We start from the raw sequence: 21,677 nt of genomic DNA, 5'->3' as shown, positions 1-21,677 counted from the left end.
GCATGCAGGCAGCCTCTGCAGAAACTGGAAAAAGCAAGGAAGCGGATTCTCCTCCAGAGCCTCCAGAAAGGAATGCAGCCCTTCGGACACTTTGATTTTAGCCCAGTGAGACCAAGTGTCAGATTTCTGTCCCACAGAACTGTAGGATAATAAATCATTGCTATTCTAGGCCACTGAGTGTGAAGTAATTTGTTATGGCAGCAATAGGAAACTAATACACATGTCCTCTAGGAAACAGTGGCTCTCACTTAGAAAGTAGAAAGAAATCCCTGGCTGAGCACCCTAAAGCAGTCCTGGAAGCAACCATTCCAATACGAATTAGAAAGACAGAGGGCTCTAGAAAGGAAGCATCCTGGAAAAATGGGACTTTGTACAATAGTGTCAGAAAAGAATAAGGACATTATAAAAGAAAAGAAGCAAGGAAAAATAAAAGCAATTACAAACTCCCAGAAAAATACATTAAAAATCTACACAAGAAAATCATGATCCAGCTATAAAGGGAACCAAATGTGGCCAAGAATGTAAGCAATTTTTGGAGTGTATATAAAATAGATTCTATTTGACCTGGTGAGGAATAGCCTTTGAGAAGTGTAGACAATGTGACAGTGAACCTTAGAGAAGGAATCTTTGTGAAACCACTTGGACAGGTAGTGAACAATACTTATAGACTCACAAGAATGAAAATATAAATGCCCTTTATTAGTTTTCTAATTGGACAAATAACTGAAGTCTTAGAACAACCATTAAAATTTAAAGGAGTTAATGACCAATGATTGTGAAAGACAGGAAGAGAGGTAAAGGAAAGGTTGGAAAGGAAAATATACTCACCTTACAAAGGGAAGTTAGGAGATACTGTTGAGTGTTTATTAAACAAGAAACAGGGGTTTACGTGTATTATTTAACATCCAAATATAATAATGTGACTATCAAATGTTGGAGGAAGTGGAGTAGAAGAAATTAATATTGCAAATTAGGTATTATCGATAGTTGATAAATCAAGAAGTAGAGATGTTATCTAGAGTTACGAAAATAACGACTAGAAGAGTGAAAAATTGAAATAATTAAATGACGCTTCCTCTCATGAGCAGGCCTGGGGATGTGACGTGATGGAGACCAATCTATCACTTTCCATCATAAACTCTTCCATAAAATTTGGTTTGTTGAACGCTGTAATTTGATACAAGTGAAAAACTATAGAAAAGAATACTAATAACACTTAAGCTTGAACTAGTTACTTATATGAAATAGGAAAATAATGTTATGTATATCTAAATGAATTTCAAAAGGGGATGGGTAAGCAATTGGTTATAAAAATAGTACAGTGGAGGGTGAAAATATTCTCAGAGAGGACGACATTTAAAGCAGCAATACTTTTAATATCTAGTAGTAAATATTGAAACATGGTTCACTCTTGGAAAGTTCTACCTTATTTCTAACCTAAAATTCTAATACTAAATTTCTGATCATTTAATTTAATTCTAACCTTAGTTAAAAAAGAAAGATAGAAATGGTTGTGGTCTTAATACAGAATAACATAGGATATATAGGTTGATGTTAACAGACAGATATTTGGCAACAGCTAGTTAGTTATTCTTCAAGCAAGATTTCTTTTAGATAAACAGTCCCAGAAAGGCAATGTAGGATGATGGAAAGTATTTATGTTTTAGAGTCTGGAGTTGAATTCTAAGTCTAATCTTTTGAGCCATGTGAACTTGGGAAATATTTTGTGACTTGCTTTACTCCTCTGAAAAATCAATTTCTTTCAAATCATTTATTGAACACCTAGTATGAAGAAAATGTTATCTTAGTTAATTGTGGTAGTATCTTTATAAGTTAGAAATTATTTTCCACATGATCTTTCCACTCCTCCCATATCTCTTGCTTTGTTATTTTGAGGATCAAACGAGAAAATTGTAAAAAATGACAATGAGTTTTTCTCTTCTCTTTCCCTTTCCTTGGGATTTTGGAAAAATGCAGATATTAAAACAGAAAAGATACTGCTTATTGTCTCTTTTCTTTGGATCTGTAGAGTTACTAGAATGAAAAAGATGGGAATAGAGATAAAACTTAGTATATTTCCTAGGATTTAGATATACTGGAAATGTCCAGACCCCCTGCAGGCCTTTAGCCACAAGATTGCATCACCTATCATAAAACTCTATACTGTGTTTTTGTACTGAGTTCACATTTACAGTACTAATAATGCCTTCAGCACAAGTCATTTCCAAGGAATTAAATCCTTGTAGTCAGTGGGTTAAATCCCCATGAAATAACCTGCAGGTGACCCAGCTCCATTGACCCCAAGTATAGAATTTCAGATCAATAGCTGCAGTACTTGGATTCTGAAATATAAAACAATCTCTTGTGTTTTTGTTACCCCAATAAGTGTTATCAGACAGGGGATCACTATGGCAATTGCGAGTTCTTATCATATTAATGTTTGTGTTTGGTCCAAAAAGAAACTATTTTAAAAAGTAAATGCCTTCTGTTCTCTTTTCTTGGAATATGTAATGATGACTTTCAAGCACATAATGAGAATTAACAGTAATTCAAATAGTACAAGTGGTCATTAGTTGCTTGTACATGAAATAACATTTCCTCCTCAGAGGCAAAACATTCCAGTTGGATGTAAAATTCGTTTTGGTCTATTCACCTTTTAACTCTGTTGGGGAAGGGTACCAGATCTCTCAATTTGGGGCCAAATAAAAATAGTAAGGCTTCACAAACTGGGTTGGGGGTAGCGAAAGAGAAAAGAGAAATAAGATTATAGCTACGTGAACCATGACTTTGACTGGCATGATGTTTTGCTAGTGTCTAATCAAAGAACAGAAATCACTTCAAGTATTTATACCAACAGAGGGAATTATTTTGATGCAGGGAACTGGTTACCCATCTGATGAATAAGCTGAGAGCCAAACAAGGAAGAATGAAGTAACCAAGAAACTAGCCACTGAAGGAAGACACTACCAGGCTGGAGGGGCAAAGGAAGGAGGGTCCACCTCACCTGATGGAACCTGGAACCAGAGTGGGCCTGTCCAGCCAAAGTTAAAGCCACGGAGGAGATGGATCCTCAGCTACAGAAGCTACCTAAGGCAGATGAGTGGGCAAGGGAGAGGAGGTGGAGGATAAACTAATAAACTGGCTGGTCTGTTCCTTCCCCCTCCCTCTGCTCTCCACTGCTAGTGGCTTCTACTGCAGAAAGCCAGCCCTCAGGAGCATCTGAGAAATACAGCTGGCTAGGGTCAAACTTCCCACAGTACAAAGCACAGAAGCGAAGGATGAAGATGGCCAAAGAAGCCCAGAGCCAGCATATATGGTCATCTCCCCTGTGAATCTACTTTACCTGGTTGATGCCTAGTTTATTCATTCCATAAAAAGCCAAGAACTCACGGGCATGTCTGTTGAACTTCTCACTGTATAGATTTTACACAAGGTGGTGAGAGCTATGAGGAAGATCAGCACCCCTCTGGGACTGGATATGAATGTCTTTATAGTCCGAAAGATTTTTTTTACTCCATTGGTGCACAATGGGGTAAAAGTACCTCCTCTGGTGTGGTTTTACCTTTGCCAAGGAACTAGGTGGCCTTTCTCCCATTTCCTAAGGATATTTAAATACGAACTACAACGTAGAGCTGAGTTTAGAACACAAGAACTAACTTCAAGATTATGCCAAAAATATGTGGGTTAGTAAACATATGTCTTTGTTCAGGATCATAACATATTTCTCAGCCATATTACCCTGTCGGTTAGTCCCTCCATTTTACATATTAAAAAAATGATAAGTACTATTCTGAGTGAGGTAAGGCAAGGCTGTTGAGATTGATTCTCCTTGCCTTGAACAGTGAGGGAAGACTCTTCTGTCTCTTCACTTCTAGATTGCTTTCTCAAACAAAGTTCACCTGAAGAAACACTGTTAGCACTTAAACCATACCTTACATTTTTAAAGGACTTTCTTAAGTGCTATCTCATTCATTCTCATCATAATCCATTTTATAGGTGTTGGCAAAAACTCTTGCAATAGCCATCAGTCACAATAGCATGCTTCCTAGCTCAACTCTGCCTTGTTCAGTTCTGACCAAGCCAGTGTTTCTGAAATTCTATCCAGTTGGGACCTGAGTCCTAGGATAGTACAGAGACGTTCCCATACTTTATGGAAATTCAAAGGACACATCCTCGCATGGGTTCTGAAGGCCTGCTTCTCAAATCTCTTAAGCTAACGGAATGGCTTGCCTAATATCTTTAGAATCAAGTGAACTAAGGGAAGGTTTAATGATGGGGATCCTATATCACAGCCATTAAATCAGCACATGTACAAGTATGTTTCCAAATAAGATAACCCTCACTTAAAAGTACGGAGACCATGATGCGAAATTTGTGTGACTTCTTTAAATTTACAAAATCAGAGATAGGTATCCAAATGCAAGTCCCCCCAGTTTCCTTCCAGAACACTATCCTAGCATTGTGAGTGAACTTCCATGCTTGCATGTTCCAAGACAGAATATCAGAATAAGCTGTTATTGCAATGTATGCTTGTGCACTTTGTTTTTATTCCTCCTTTTAAAAAGAAGTTAAGAGAGCCTGGGAACTATAAAATACTGCTCTTCTTGAGAAGCAGAAGGCTCATGAAATGATAAGTTATGACTGGGGATAAGAGCTCCAGCCTTACCCCAAAACCCAAAGTTAGAGCAGTGCTACTACATTCAACAACAGCAACAACAAAATCTGAACTGGTGAGCAGACCACACGAGAAAGATCTTGGGAGAAAAACTCTGCTTCATTCCTCTTGATATCATTTTGCCAGAGCTTTAAACAAGTATAAAGACTTTTGTGAAATGAAAAACAGAATAAAAGGGCATATTGGGGGGCTGTTCTCCAACATGGGCTCCCCAAATCCCCACTCATACTAATAGGAACACTGCACACATGGCCATACAGGATCAGACGTCCTAAGTAGAGCATTTTTTTTCTTGGTGATTTTTCTTGTTTGGACTTTAATTAAGCTCCCGCCAGGCTTGCAAGATTTTTAATTTTACCTTTCTTTCTTCTGTCTGTCTTTTTCCTCCTTGAATCAGCTTGCTTGCCAGGACACTTTTTCTAAGCTGCCACTATTATAGTAAGTGTACCCTAAGATATTAAATTTAGAGATGTACTAGTAGTCGCTTCTCCAAGAATCAGTAGTAGAATTTTTCTCGCATTTGGAAAGATTTTCATTCATTCATTCATTTTTGCTTAAGTGTGGATGTTTGTGTGTGTTTTATGAATGAGAAAATAATAGAAAAGGAAGCTTCAAGGAATGTACAATGAGTATTGCTTAGTCAGTGATAAAACTCAACCTCCCATTAAGTCACCAGTTTAAGAAGAAATTTGCCATTACTTAATTTAATATTCACACTGCTCATAAGTAAACTGCAGCCAACTGTTTACTAGTGTTGGCGGGCGAAGGGTGAACTAGTCTAGAGAAGGTGATGCCTCAGTTGATGATTTAACACCTCTTTAGTGAAATGTAATATTTAATTCACTTAAGTTCTTTTTCAAGATCCCTTTGTAGTTAGTTAAACTCAGTGCAATTCTGAAAATACAACGGTAAGGGCTGGGGGTGCCAAAGGCGACCCCTTTAAAGCAGATTCCCTGAGAAGCTATTTTCATTTGAGGAAGCTTAGTTGAACATTGGCCACTCTAAATAGGATGCTTTACTGTTTTTTTCTTAATTTTTTAAAAAATTCAGATAATATTGCAGGGCCAGAAATAAAAATAAGCCATGAAAAACACAAAAACTAAAACGAAAGATGTGGAGCATTGAGGATATTATTACCTCCATGATTGCTATTATCATCATTCTTATTACGTACTTAATAATTCCACACTGGTGGGTTATTCCACCAACTCTCCCGTCTGTGAGGTACTTACTGATCGCTTCCACAAACCGCTCAAAAAAGCTGTAAGGGAAGAGCGGCTCCGGCAGCTCCCGGAAAAACATCTTCAGTGCTCCGGTGACAACGTGGATGTCCTCCCACTGGCTGTCGTCCAAATTCAGCTTCTCTTCTGGGAAAACACGAGGAGAAATGGAACAACTGGTTTTAATGAAACAATTACAAGACACTAATTATTATGTTAATGTTTGCCTACTATCATCAGCAACCGTTAACAGCCTTCTGCACCTAGAGGTTTGGTGCTGTGCATGTTTTTTTTTTCCCCTTTTTCCGTAGGAAGGGAACATTTTCAATGGAATACCATCTGTAGGAATGCAGCTAACAAAAAAACAAGAAACACAAAGAGACAGTGCCATTGACACAGTATGTCAGATACATTTATTCCCATAATGCATCAGTATGAAAATTAGCATCACAGCTCAACATGATTCAAAGCTATTTGGTTTTGAGGCCGAGGGGCTAAGAGTTGCCAATGATGGCCGGCTCAAGGGACAGGCCTAAAGGCCTTGCTGAGCCAACAGGAGACATATGCTAAACATGGCAATAGAAAATGAGTTATTGCTTTACATGTGTTAGCCTTGCTATGTACAAGGGAATAATGGGTAACACTTTTTTCCTTTTTTTGCAGAATATAAAGTCAGCAAGGAATAGAATACTGAGTGAGAAAGGATATTAATTCCTTCTTACTGCTTCAAAAAAATCTTTTTTAAGTTTTCATCTCAGCGAGGAAAATGTGCCCAGCAACAATATTAGACAGACCCCTGTTGGCCTACGTAGGCTATGCAAAGCTGTCAAAAATGATAACACACTAAAGACAAACCACAAGTGCTTACCAACTCCTATTAGAAACAACAGAAATGTTTGCTTGGGAAGCTTGAGTCAGTTGAGACATTTAAATATTAAAGAAAATAAATGCCAAAATGAAGTTTTTAGAAGAAATAAAGAGGCGTGGGCAATTATTTTCTATCTTTTCGCCCTCAATATGAAAGTCTGGCATCATTCTCATCCAAGAAGTGGATGTAATAGGGTCTGAAAGTGACATCTTTACACACAACTAAAGGAAGCAAGACACAAAAGCATTGCTGCTGATTCATAGTATCTGTCTCTCTAAACATCCGACACGGAAAAGATTTTGGATTCTGGGCTTAACAAAAACTAAAGCTAATTATTTTAAACAACATGGGGGTTCACTGAAAAGCCTAGTATCCTGGCAAGAACCTAGCAAGTATGCGGTCAACTGGAATTTTGTTTCTTAACTGATGTCTTGGGCTCACATTCACATGTCCCCTTGGTGTCAGTTTTATGAATGCAGAGGAGAATTTGCACCAAAAATGTGAGGAAAGCTGAGAATTGTCACTGTAGGGAATCTCTGCATGGGCTGTTTTGCTAATAGTGTTCACGTCCTTTTAAAAATACTAGCTGAAATCTTTATCAGATCTTTTTTTCTAAATGGACTATTATTTCCAGGGCTAGTTGGTGATGTTCCTGCTCAATAGGATGTTTGCAAAGAGAAGGAATGAAGGTGCATCTGTTTATTTCAGATGGGCTGTTTTCCCCTTCCCTGTCAGTCTTCATTCCTACCTCAATCATAACACAATAACATGATCCACAACAAAAATCAGCAGACGAGACCTTCTTTCTGCCCTGCAATCATTTTTGATTGATTGTATTTCAACAATTAGTCTTTTATTTGGCTACACACTATTGAAATAGGCCGACAGCATCTTAGCAGGCCAGCTTTAAACAGTCAACTGTTAACAATAGCATCAAAAAGGGAGACCTGATGGGGTTTACTGTCACTTTAAAGAACGGGGTTTTCACATTGTTGAAATCTGTCAGATATTTTGAAATGTCCCTCTCACTATGGTGCCACACCCCCTGCGTGCCCTTATAATAAAATTGGTTTTACTCCTGATTAAATCATTTTCTCCCTACCCACTACCATACTTCTCATAATGGACCTGTGCGCTCTACAGCTGGTGTTCTTCCCATGGTACCAATTCTTACTTTATCTTTTAAGCACTTTGCTGCTAAGATCTCATGCAGAGTGCTTATGTTTTGTTAAGAGCTTCATTCTTAGAGAAATAGCTTAACACATGTTCTAAAAATGTTGTACAACTTATTGCTTAAAACACATTTAGAAAATGTATAAGTACTGTAGCTTCGGCACCGAACTTTAAGTGGAAACCTAAACAAATACACAAACACACACGTACACACACACGTGCTTGCGCACACAACTATCTCTACCAAAAACTTATCAGCAAAGTCCAACACAAAATGCCATTTTGGTGCATTGGTTTGAGATTGTCAAAGGAAAGTGATTAGCAGGTAAAAAAGAGAATGATTTTATCTTCAGCAAAACAAGAAGAACAAATAATTGTTTAACCAAAGGCAAATGTCATTGATATTTGTCATCTCCATGTAATCATCAGTTAATTCAAGTGATTGTGAAAATAGAATATTTTAATATCATAAAAGGGAAAATTTACCAATCAATAAATTCCATTTGATTATGTCCACTCAAAATGCTGTATAATATCAATATCAACGTGTGTTACTTAGACCAGCATTCCTCATATAGATATCTATGTAGTCTTCATTTAAAGAAAAAACACCAATTTGTAGTCTTCTAATAGGTAGCTTAAATAATATGGCAAGTAGTTGGAAAGAGTGTTTTAGAATATAATATCTAATTTTTATATTAAGTTTTTTCATAAGCAACCAAGGTTAAGATCCCTTGTAAACCAGAGGACTTTAAGGCATGTTTTTCAAGGCCACTGTGATTTATCTAAACATGTAGTTATATGCCTATTTATACACCTTCTCATGAATCCATCCAGTTCTCAAGATTAACAGACCATAACCCCATCTTAGTGTTAACAGGTATGATTATAAACACATTTTTATTATTTGATGGGCATTTTCTAACTAATGTGTGAGCAGTGATGATGTCTTACGCTTCTCCCTTTTCCAACAGGGCAGAGTTTCTTAACAGTGATGAACTATTGACATCTGGGGCTGGATAATTCTTTGTTGTGGGGGCTGTCCTGTGCATTCTAGGATGTTTAGTAGCATCCCTGGCCTCAACCCACTAGATACCAGTAGCACTTTCCAGTGGTGATGATGAAAATGATCTCCAGATATTGCCAGATATCTCCCGGTGGTGCAAAGTTATCCCCAGTTAAGAACCACTACAAGAGAGCCTGTAAGAGTCTATAGAAGTTAGTCAGTAAATACTGATTTATGAAGTTTACCTTAGGTAGGCAGAGAACTAGACAACTAGATACACGCATACTGAGATTTCTTTAATATGAACTTAAGAGTTGGTAATTATTTTTGACAAAATCAAATCTTTTACAAAACAAAACTCACAAGACCACATTTTAGCGTGCTTTCCAACAAAAACAATAACCAATAATTATTTAGTGCTAACACTATACTAAGGACTATGCTATGCACTTTACATTCATTGTCTAACGCAATTTTTTCAATAAGACAATGAGGTCCATGCTATTGTTCTCATCATCTGCATTTTACAGATAGGGAAAATGAGGCATGGGTAGATTAAATAACTTTTCCATGGCTGACAAGCGATAAATCCAGGATAAGGAGCCAGGAAGCACCTCTGTCAAAACTGTTATGTTGAAACTTAATCTTGGCTTCAGAAGCTGAAATGGAAGAGGCAAATAAGTAATAATTGCAAGTGGTAGTCGATCAGCTACTACTTCCAAAATAGTGACTTTTATATTTTATCCCTAAATGTCTTACTTGAGGCTAGGCTTTTGCCTGTAAACTGATGCTGATTTTTCATAATTACTCATTTACAGAGGGCACAGATTCTTACATAAACAGATATAAAGCAAATCGGCAATAAAAAGAAACTGCATTAGAAAGTGGCAGAAGATGGAGCGAATTGTTATGTGGTGATGGTGTGAAGAGGAAATACAATCTAGTGGGAAAGAGATTAAATAAAACATCACGCCTGGATTTACCACGAATTCACTGTATACCTATTTATTTGTGAAATGAAGATAGAAAGATAGCTGCTGGCATTAAATGAGAAGATGTATGTGAAAGCATTTGGAAAGCGCAAGGAAACAAACACATTCAAGATGCAACTACAATGGGGAAGGTGAATAAAGGTCAAAAAGGCAAAATTTATAAAGGATTAAGGCAATGGAGATATGGAACAAACATCATCAACCATCCCGGTTTCTTTAGAGGATTTACCTTGGTGTGATGCTGTTTGTCATATGAGATCAACCAGAACTTGACATGCAAGAGTCCAATATTGGGAAGAAATTTGGTTGGATCAAAGTATCTCACAATCCTCACTCTGATCATCTGTGCTGGTTTCTCCTGGCCCTCTACTTAGGCTATCTTACATTCATTTTGGTCATGGCTTTTGGTGTAAAGCATTTAAACAGAATTGAAGATAGGTTGAGCTCCAGAATCCAAATACTATGTGACTTTTATGAGATCACAAAAAATATGTCTAAATGTTGCATCCAGACAAGGCCATCTTGAAATGTCCTTTCTTGAAGTGTCGTTTGTTTATTTTTTTAAAGTTAAAACTTATCTATATTAAGCTAAAAACAATTATATTTGAAACAACAATGACAATAGGTATTAGGAACAAACTTTCTTAAAAAGGAGAAATGAAAGAGGGACCTTTGATAGCCACCGTAGGTAAATGGTAATTACCAAGGAAAAAGACTCATTTAAATATCACTAATATTTTAATCACCACTTTCCTCTTGTATTCTATATTGCTATATAGATTGGTGTAACTAGAATTTGCAATATTAGGTCCGATTTTAAATAAACTCAAACTGTGTTAACCTAGCATTGGTTGAAATATGGCTGCACATAACTTGAACTATCCAGAATAGAATAGTAACACAAGAGTAAAGAAGAAATTCGTTGTGTATTGAAAAACAAGTTCATACCTTGTAATTTTTTCCATGGCACTTTTAAAGCTCTTTCCAACTTTTATTTTACTGTTGTAATAAAAAAAAAAAGAGGAAAATCCCAATTTTCCCAGGTCTAGAGAGAATAGCTCGGATTTCATTAATATAGTGACAAGAACCTAATACATTGTGAAACTCATAAAGGATGTGGTATCTGCTTCCAGTGCAGATGACCATTTGGAAATCTTATCTGAAAGGCCTGCTGGGTACATGAAAGTCACATTATGAATGAAAGAGATGCCAGAGGGACTATCGATCTGAAAAATAATAATGTTTGGCCATAAAATCAAACTGGAAGATTAGATATTAAAGTGGATAAAACATACTGTTTATCTATAAGGATGTAGCTGATTTTTAGTTTAGGATTTAAAGGGGTGGATCAAAAGGAAGCTGGTTGGATCTTTCAACTAGCTCAACCTTTCCTGTTGTGCTGGCTCCTAAAAGCGACAGTTCAATCTAATTTCTGGTGGATTAGAGAGGTTCCAATTCTCAAACACGGTAATGTAAACCCTATGCCAAATGCAGCATCTCTCTATGCTGCACTTGCTAAAGCCTTTTCCTACAATACCATGGATATAATATGAGACTTCAGTGAAGACATTATCTTAGAAAAGTAGACCAGTTGGCCAATAAATTTGTTTGTTCACTTAATTTTTATTAAACAAACATAGATTAAATGAAGACTACATACCAGGGACTGTACTATGTGCTTTTCAAAGCTACAGCTGTTGAGGCTGCTTTATATTCCTCAAAGGAGACGGTTTCACCAGGTGCTCAGAAACATTACTCAGGTGAACATACATTAAGTTCTAGACTTTTTACTTATTTCTGTCACCTAGAATAATATTCTATTGACCTTGAGGATAAGTAGGGACAAAAATAATAATACATCACCCCCAAAATGTACATTATGTTTGTTATGGGCTGAAGTGTGTAACTCTCCCCTCCCCCGGCCAATTCATATGTTGAAGTCTTAACCCTCAGTACTTCAGAATGTGACTGTATTTGGATATAGGGCTTTTAAATAAGTAATTAAGGTAAAATGAAATCATATGGGTGGGCTCTAATCCAATTTGACTGGTGTCCTTATAGAAGAGGAAATTAGGACACAGACATGCACAGAGGGAAGTTCACGTGAAGACTCCAGAGAAAGACGGCCATTTACAAGCCAAGGAGAGAGACCTTAGAAGAAAGCAACTTTGAACACCTTGATCCCAGACTTCTGGTCTCCAGAACTGTGAGGAGATAAATGTCTGTTGTTTAAGCCCCCCCAGTCTGTGATACTTTATTATGGCAGCACTAGAAAACTAACACGGTGCCCAAAGATTTGGGACAGAGAAAGATGTCATGTTCCTGGATCATATCTGAACATTTCCTCAACACATGGGCTATGCCACACCTATGAAATATGGTAGACAACAGAGATAGTAGTTTAGGCAATTCCATTTGAATAAAAATAATTATCTAGATTCAGAGAAAAGATTTGAAGCTGGAATTAGTTGAATAGTTGCTTGCCTATTCAGGCTCAACCTATTTCAAATGATTCTATATAAACAGGCAGGATACTTTCTAGCGTGGCCTCCAGACAGAGAGTAAAATCATGATTGCCATTTTCTTACAGTTTTTTCCAGCTCCTACTTCTGGAGTAGAAATATTTCATTATTGCTATAGCTTAAGACACAAAATACTAGGGAATGTGTAAAACGTTCTCAGGAGAAACTCATTGCAAGTTAAATCAACTCTCTAAGGTCATAGTATCTATCAAAAAAGGAGGAAGTGGTTTTAAGTATTTTGTGTTCCAAAACCAAAGAGACTTGTTCCTTACAGTTTATCACAGTAACCTCCAGGAAGTTATTAGGGGGCTTACATTTAAAAATGGTTACTTTACTACAAGAGGAGATGACTGGACCTATGTAGAGAACGAGCAGTTCTGCCACCTGGTCTACAAAACCCAGTTTTGTGTGGCTTTCTTGAAGTAGGAAAGAGGGAGGAAGCAAAGAAATAACCAGAAACTCTCTAAGATACTAAAACTTAAAAAAAAAGCTTTTATTTCTTAATATCCAATGGGATATTTTGGCATGCCATGTTGGCTTGCTTTCTATGTACGTCATGTTGTGTATATTTCTCTGGAAATAACTAAAGAACCCAAAGGCATGCCAATAATATCACAGGCTAATATGAAATATCTTTAGTTACTCTCTTTGAAGGAAGTGGAACAGCTTTCTACTATATCCAGTACAGGAATTGAGGCAGACATGAGAATGTCTTATTTTTGTTTTTCCTCAGATTTCATTTGAATGTAAATAATATAATAAATAGGTACAACTGAAACTTGTGAAGCAAGCACCACAGATGGAAAGTATAACAAATGTGTCATTGCTTTGTGCATTTTTAATTTATAATGGCATAACATAAAACATCTTCCCATCATCATAACTCCATGTATAATGCCACCTTATAAAACGGATCTTATTGACATTATGCTTCTTTCCAGGATTCTAGATTTTTTTGTCTAGGCATCTGAGGAGAGGTAGCTCTGTTCAGACTCTGACAACACCACCACCAACAAAAATGAATTGACTTTATTTGTTAGGATCATAAATTTAAAAAAAGGATATATTTCATGGTACCAATATATATTTCTTTAATTCCTTTCATACTCAGAGCTTCCAACACTGCTCTTATTTCCATTCCGTCAAAGGCTTTTTGTACTCTGCAGACACTATACACAATGGTTCATTTTATTTGACCGTCTTCTCCAAATAGATTCTGAATTTGCTTGAATTCCATGGATGATTTCATACATTACATACTCCAAAGGGTAGAGAAGCCGTAGGATTAAATTTCAACAAAGTCATTTTTGAATGTTTCCTTCATATCGGCTCTAAATTTCAACACCATTGCTATTTGTTCCCTCCAAGTTATATTACATTTGTAAATATCAAGCAGAAGTCCAGGTCCAAACATATCTCATAATGATATTTAGGAAATAAATATAACTAAGTCCTATAAATGCCCATATACAGACAACTTATCTGTTATAGATATATGCACATATATAGAGGCTACTTAATGTGCTGGTTTCCTTACTTATTTAATAAGAACTGTTATTGCTCCTTCCTAATTTTGTGTGAGAATTAAGTGAAGAAATATATGTAAAAAATATGTACAGGCTTGTTATAACATTATTAGAAAATTTATTTGGAGATTATCTTTTTTTGTCGGCCAGACTTTGGCAGATGTTTCCAGGATCTAATATCATTTCTGGCTTTTATTATTCCCTTTACTACATCATTTGTGTGCATGGGCTTAGAAATGGTATCAGGAAAAGGACTGGGTTTTTTGCTAGTTTAGAAGTCTTCTGTCTCGAAATATTCCATCAGGAAAACAGAAATAAAAGGTAAACAAAATTGTGGATTAAGATAGTGCTACTCTCATTCACTGAAACCATTTTATTCCTAGATAAGACATCTGTTAGTTGTCAATTAAAGATAACCAAAATGAAGGGAAGATTTCTAGAAATTATTGAAGATATGTTTTTTTAACCTAAATTACCTTGTTTAACTGAGTCATGGGAGTAGTTAAGTCAATTTTCTACTTTATACCATAAGAATAGCCAGAACTCTACAAAGGTACATGAAGTAAGAGTTGGGAGATTTATAAATTTTACTGCTACTTGCATCAAGTTAGACAAGATAGTTAGGTCTTTCTATATCAGTTACTTTGTGAAACCACAGAATAGCATCATCCTCTTAATTCTGCATCTATACAATATTCGAAGTCCAGAATAGTGATATTGATTTTTTAATGAATTTATCTATCATCAATAACTGGTTATTTTGTTTTTGTGTGAAGGAAAAGTTTTAGAGATTTTTTTGTTCCACCTCAAAAGAGAATCTGCCTGTCTGACTCCAGGGCCCTCCAGCTTTCAAAGGTATGGAGGATAAAATCATTCTTGTGTCCCTTTCTACCATAATTTTGGAGAATCATAATTCAGACAAATAATTCACAATGTGCGTTATTTTTATTACAAAGAAGCTATAAAATCTAGTTGATAAAAATTGTCAAAACATTTGATAACATGATACTTGAAAACCTACAATTGTTTAATATGAAGAGTGTGGTGTTTATTATTATTTTTAGAATTTTATTTTGAAATAGATAATGTATTCACAAAATTTAAAGTTAAAAATACATGACAGTCTACTGCAAAAGTCTCTTTCTATTTCATCCCTTGCTAGCCAGTTCACATTCTCAGAAATAAACCCATATTATCAATTTCCCATGTATCCTTTCAAAGACCTTTTCTATACTCAAGCAATATTACCCTCCACCACCACTTTTTAAAAACACAAACAGTGATATATCTATGCACTATTCTGCATCTTGATTCTTTTCACTTGCCGATATATCATAGAGATTATTCAAAATCAGAACATAAAGAGCTTCCTCATTCTTTTTTTACAGCTATATATTTACTTTTATGGATGTACAATAATTACTTAACCAGGTTTCAATTGTCGAATATGTTGCATAGTGCTAGTGTGAATAATCTCATACTTAGATCATTCATATCTAAGTATGTACCTGTAGGAGTAGAGCAAATTCCTAGACCTGGAATTTCTAGGTCAAACGTTGTGTGTATATTTAAAATATTGATAGACATTGCCAAATTGCCCTCATAGTGCACCAATTTATGTTACCATCACAATATCTGAGACACTATGGTTCATTGGGAATATGTATTCATTACACCCATAACTCTTCTCAGATACCCACAGATAAATGGTGCCTTTGATTGTATAGTTATAAAATACATAACAAAGAGTAAAATGAGGAGAGATATAGAGACTTGGACTAAAAATATAATTAAAATCTTTGTTAAACACAAGTGAGACTCATATGAGAGATTTAACTTCTGATGAAGTTAAAAGTTTGAACATTTAAATTACAACTGGTAAACAATTAATGTTTAATAAATATATAACAATAATAATTACAAATAAAAAAATTAACCCTAATAGCAATAACTGTTTTCTGATGAAATAAGAAACTAAACAGAAATAAAGTCAAATTAAAAAAAAAAAAAGAATGAGCATGCTGAAAATGAAATGACTGAATGGAATTCCAACATTATATGTCAATTACAGCATTACAATAAATAGTATAAAGTCAAACAAATAAAATATCAATCAAATTAATATATTCATTCATTAAAACAATTTATGAGACACCTACTAGGTATCAGATATTATGCTAAGTGCAGATATAGGTGCAAAGGCAGTTACAAGGACAGAATGGGGATTGAAAGATGTCTAAGAAAATGGTGTAGAACCTCTTGAAGTCCTGACAATTTTCCAACTCTCTTTAATATCACTACTAGGATTGTGCTGTCTCTAGGGAAGGAAATACCCCTTTTAATTTTATATTTGCTTAAATAATACAAATACATGCCCAATTAGCTGCTTAATAAGTACCTTTCTAATAAAGATCATGATGATGATGAAGATGACCATGTAAACTCCCAAATCTGAGGGTCATGTACAGTTCCTCTTGTAGAAAGATAGGAAGACCCCATTTGCTGTGGTCTCAGGTGAACTGTTAGTACTAAGTCATATTTCCGAGCAGCCCAGGTGGATTTGGCCCATATGAACCTCTCCTCTCTTGGCAGAGAAGAGATGTACTTGAGCTAACCTCACCCTACACGTTCTCATGTTAGAGCGCACAAGAAAGTCAGTGGAGGAAGCAGGAGTGATGTATGTGGGGAGACACAGGCCCTGTGACCAGGGACTCTTCTCTTTGCTTTTCTTCTCTTCCAGTCTAACACTAAACACATCTGTGACACTAACTCCTGGGTCTCTGCCTGTGCTTCCTGACGGCACTCAGATATCTATGTCGCTAGTCTTTACCCTGGCCCACACTGGGCTTCATTTTAGATACTGCTGACCATGTTTCTAATCCTAGCCTGATAATCCCATCACTCCTGGGGCACACCCTAAATAATTTAACTGTACTGATTTAACCAAAGGGTTTCTCCTGCATCCCTCCTCCAAAGAAGTTCATTCTTATTAATCTTTGTATCCCCAGTTTTTAGCCTAGCACCTAGTGCTTGATGCGCTCCCTTTTGCTATTTACGGATATATTTGGATTGCCTGTCAAATTTTAACCTCCTTTGAAAGTAGACGCTATTTAGTAGTATAATAATAATGATTATATAGATGTATGTACACACACACACACACAGAGCATATTTTTTGTGTTCTCTTTCAAAACACTTAACCAATACTGAAGACATAAGTAGGTTGTTCAGTCACTCATTCATTCATTTATCAAATATTTATTGAACTCAAATGTTGTGCTAAGCCTGTTGTAGCTGCTGGGGTGAAAAAACAGATAAAAAAGACCTAGTTTCTAAGCTCAAAGATCTTGCACTGTATAGGAAATTCAGACAAGTAGAAAAACATTGCAAGAGAGAATAGTAAATGTTACTACATAACTTTGTGTCGATGGCTATGGGAACACAGAAGGTTAATATCTAGCTTCATCTGGATGGTGGTCAAGTGAGGCTTCCCAGATGAGGTGTCACATAACAATCATCTTAATTTATGAGCAGCCATGTGGACAATGGTGGGGGAGGGGCTGAGGAAGAGGGAAGGAAGAGGGACTATAAAGAACATTAGGAGGAACAGTCAGGCCAAAGGAGTGAGGAATATGAACCATTTCTGGAACCATGAGCTGCTCAAAAGTACAGAAGTATAGGTTCCATATCTCAGAGTGTTGAGGATGGAAAGAAAGGTACAGGCCAGAGCATGAAGGACCTTACAATTGGAATAGTCTGGATGACTATAGCAGGAGAGTGACATTCTAGAAAGGTGGTCTGGCAGGAGCGAGTAGGCCGGATCAGAGTGAGTATGTGGAGAGAGGTTGTGTGTCCAAGAGGCACCATGAGCGAGTAGCTTAGGTGAGAGGATTCACCGTGGAAAAAAAAAATATTTTAAAGGAAGTCAGGAAATAAGAGAGAGACACTCAGGTATATTTATGAAACCATTACATAGCAGAGAAAGAAATCTAGAAACTGATGGTTGGGCATGTACAAAGGATTAAAGTTCAGAGACCAATTATTGTGTATCACATTTATCATAAGTTCAGGGAAGCCAAAATATTCTATTTTCCTGAAGTTTATAAAGACCTGCTGGTAGTTGGAAAATGAGAATCCGTTTGGATTATCTGACCAGAGATAAGACTTCAATAGTGTTTCAGTATCATGCACTACTTTGCTGACTTTACAAAAGGGAATTACAATTAATTGGATTATGCTGGTCTCCACATGCTGATTGTAAGAAAAGAAAGTATAAAAGTGTAACTATTGCTAACAGGTCATATCTATCATCAACCATGGGATTTGCTTTTCTTACTCACCAATAAGATTAATTTCTTCTTTACAATCTTTCAATTTGAAGTCATTTTAATTATAGAGTTTAGAAAATTCAAAGGAAAAGGCAAACCTACTTTCAATGTTTTATTAATAATTGACCTCATTTTTATTCATCTTTATGATGAGGGAAAAAAAAAAGGATGGTTTGTTTATTGTTTAGAAGAGTTTTACTTACTTAAGACCAATCTTTTCTCAACGTCAATTTTAATTAAAATTTTTTTATGCTGGATTTCTGTAAAGTGCTGAGCCCAGGGCTATGTTTCTGGGGGCTCACAAAGATGTGATCTCTGTTTTCAGGGCACTTAACATGGGGAAAAGGACTTAGGTGTGCAAACCCCAAACATCTTTACGTGGCTAAGTGGAGTGTTAGATTAAAGGTATAAACTACTAGATAACATGAGATAGTTGAGACCTTCTCAGGCACTATTCTAAGTGCTTCACGTGTATTAATTCATTTTATCCTCACACCAATATATGCTATAGGTACTATTATTAGTTGAATTTTGCTGATGGGGAAATAGAGGTCCAGAGATTAAGCAATTTGTCCAAGTTCACTCAAGCGTATAGCTAGAGTCCAGTCAATCTGGCTCCACTAGCACAGAGTACAGATTGGTTCATTTTGATTGGGGTGACACATGAAATTTCTCCAAGGCAATGGCAGTAAAGGATTCATAGGATTTTGATGAACTGAGATGGGTGAGGAAGGAGTTCTAGGCCTCATTTACCTAAATGTGGTCTCTGGACCAGCCATATCAGCATCATGTAGGACATTTTTAGAAATGCAAATTATCAAGTCATACCTCAGACCTACTGAGTCAGAATCTCTAGGATGCAGCTGGCTATCTGTGGTTTAACAAGTCCTCCAGGTGATTCTGATGCATGTTAAAGTCTGAGAGCCACTGTTCTAGAACATTTATGAAATGGATAAAAGTTTGACTATTGGCAAGCAGCCTCTTTATGGTTAGTGCAAAGATGGGTTATGAAATATAGTAAGAACTTAGCTTGGAAGCCAGTGAAATGCCTTAAATGCCGTGCTAAGAGATTAAATGTTCTCCTTTAGACAAGAGAGAACCATCAAAAGCTTGAGTGGGAAAATAATATCATTAAGACTATATTATATGGAGATAAGTTAATTGGGAATATAATGATGCATCTGAGAGGTGAGAAAGTAGGAAAACGCAAATTAGTTAGGAAGCTATTGCAATAGTCCAAGGCATCATAAAGGTCAGAACTAAGTAGTATTTGTAGAAATGCAAAGAAAAAATTGAGTATTTGAGGCCTTTAAATTTAACGAAAGTAGTGGTGGTAGAGGGAAAAGAGAATCAAGTAAAACTCTATTGTTTCTAGCTAGAAGGATGTTGATGTGCTGGTGCAGTTTTCTTAGGAAGAGTAGCTAGGATTTTTTGTTCATTCAATTTGCTCTCAAGAAGATGCCAGGGATATTGAGTTTGGTTTGGGTATGCTATTGACGTTTTCATGTGGTAATGCCCGTATACATTTGGATATTTGAACCTGGAGCTTAGTATCAGAGATAAAGATTGGATAGGTCAATTTGAGAAATATCAGCACAGAAGTAAAAGCTGAATAATAATAAAAACATCTACAGTAATGACAACAAAAGCCATTAACCTAGCACCTATCATGTGCCAGTCACTGTGATGGGCACTTTACACATGATCTTATTTAACTTCCATAGCAACCAAGCAAGGTAGTATTGTCCGCACTTAACATATGAAGATCTAAGGACCAGACAAACTAAATATCTTGCTCAAGTTCACACAGGAGGTTAGTGTTTCTAACCTGTTTCCTCACTCACAAGCTATTTTGCAACACTACCTACAATAATAAGGGAGGAAAATGGTCATATAGAAACAAATAGAGCAAGAAGTGAAGAGTGCCATTCAATTTATTGATCACTCCTGGAAGTGAGAACATAATTATTTTAACATAAGGTTTATAAGCAAACAGCTCCAGCCTATATATGAAAGAAATATCCAACCAACAACATGGATTCCTGTGTGATTAGTTTATCTTTAACCATCAGTGTCTACACAAATCAGCTTGTTTGACAAGGTAGCTTCCACTGCAGTTTCGTCTCTAGAGGAGTAGCACTGGTTTTAAGAACACCGAATAAGACACACTTGGTGATTCAGGTCATGTGTGCTGAAGAGCACCCATCACTGCAAACTCAATGCTTTTGATGTGTTACTGATTAATAAAAATTCCCATGGTATAAATTTTACGGGTACAAAACACATCTAAAGTTGAGAGGAATGAAACACATGGAGTGATAGGTGTTTCCCGGGTTCAATGATTGTGTCTATGTAAACAACAAGTGGATAGTTTGCAATCAAATTGGAAATTTGTTTGGTAAAGCACAGAAAACCTGTCAGATTTATAACTCTTCGCCTTAGTTCAAAATGTTTAGGAAGACAATACTAAACGACGAATCTTGGTTAAAGGCATAAAACGGTTTTAGGAACATTATATTTTAATTTTCTGAAAATCTAGGTTACATTTCTTTTAATGAACAGAGCTATTTTTAAGTGGTGGAGCAGCCATACGTTAATTTGAATGTGTGATAAGGCTCTTGAATAAACCTCCACAGTACATATCATTTACAGATTATATTTGCATGTTGAATACACCTTTGTCATGTATTTTAAAGTCTAAGGTTTCTTTTTCCATCCATTCAAGGCCTCTACTATATGGCACAACCTGCCATTTAATCCTAACTTTCCACTTCACTCAGACTCTGCTCATCTGCTTCTGTTAAACTATTCTCAACTATTCTCAAACCAGAACCATCCTTTATAACCTCCATACTTCGGTTCTTGCTCGTTCTTGACCGAAGCTATCATACCCACTCCCTCCTCCTACCCCATCCTACCAATTCTTTAAAACCCAAAGGAAGCCTTCACATCTCAAGGAATCCTGCCTAGAGCGATCCACTTTTCCTTGATCTCACTTTGCTTTGAAAGCTGAGCTTTTATTGCCTATGACACTAATTTGGGGATTAAGCATCAACAATCACGGCATTCTTGCATTGTCTCCTCCTGCCCTCTGCTCTCCTGCAGATACCTCCTATTGGCCCAATCTAGTTGGAAGCCTTTGGGCAAGGGGGCCTTGGTGATGTAGTGCATACGGGTCAGATCTTGGGTACTGACCAGGGTAGTGGAGAGTGGAGAACAGATGTGGGGTAGGGAGGAAAACAGAAAATTATAACCATATCAATCCAACAGTCTGTCAGTTGAAACCTAGAAGTCCAGTTGCCCAGAGAAATATTTCAGAATCTCAAAATGGTGTAACTTGGTTTCGAATTTTGTAGAAACTTTCTGG

The 21,677-nt window shown here is 36.5% G+C and overlaps 1 protein-coding gene across 2 annotated transcripts in view; it reads right to left on the bottom strand.

Moving 5' to 3' along the window:
• The window catches only part of ARHGAP15 (Rho GTPase activating protein 15), a 590,073-nt gene that overhangs the window by 118,460 nt on the left and 449,936 nt on the right, over positions 1 to 21,677 (bottom strand). For both annotated transcript variants that reach the window (XM_087435123.1, XM_004423853.3), the window contains one exon: positions 5,908 to 6,042. In XM_087435123.1, the coding sequence (XP_087291249.1) occupies positions 5,908 to 6,042 (135 nt within the window). The remainder of the gene's footprint in view (positions 1 to 5,907; positions 6,043 to 21,677) is intronic.

Source organism: Ceratotherium simum, chromosome 9, assembly GCF_057802395.1.
Source record: "Ceratotherium simum simum isolate JZ-2026a chromosome 9, ASM5780239v1, whole genome shotgun sequence".
Classification (NCBI taxonomy): domain Eukaryota; kingdom Metazoa; phylum Chordata; class Mammalia; order Perissodactyla; family Rhinocerotidae; genus Ceratotherium; species Ceratotherium simum.
This window is presented reverse-complemented; position numbering and strand designations above follow the sequence as displayed.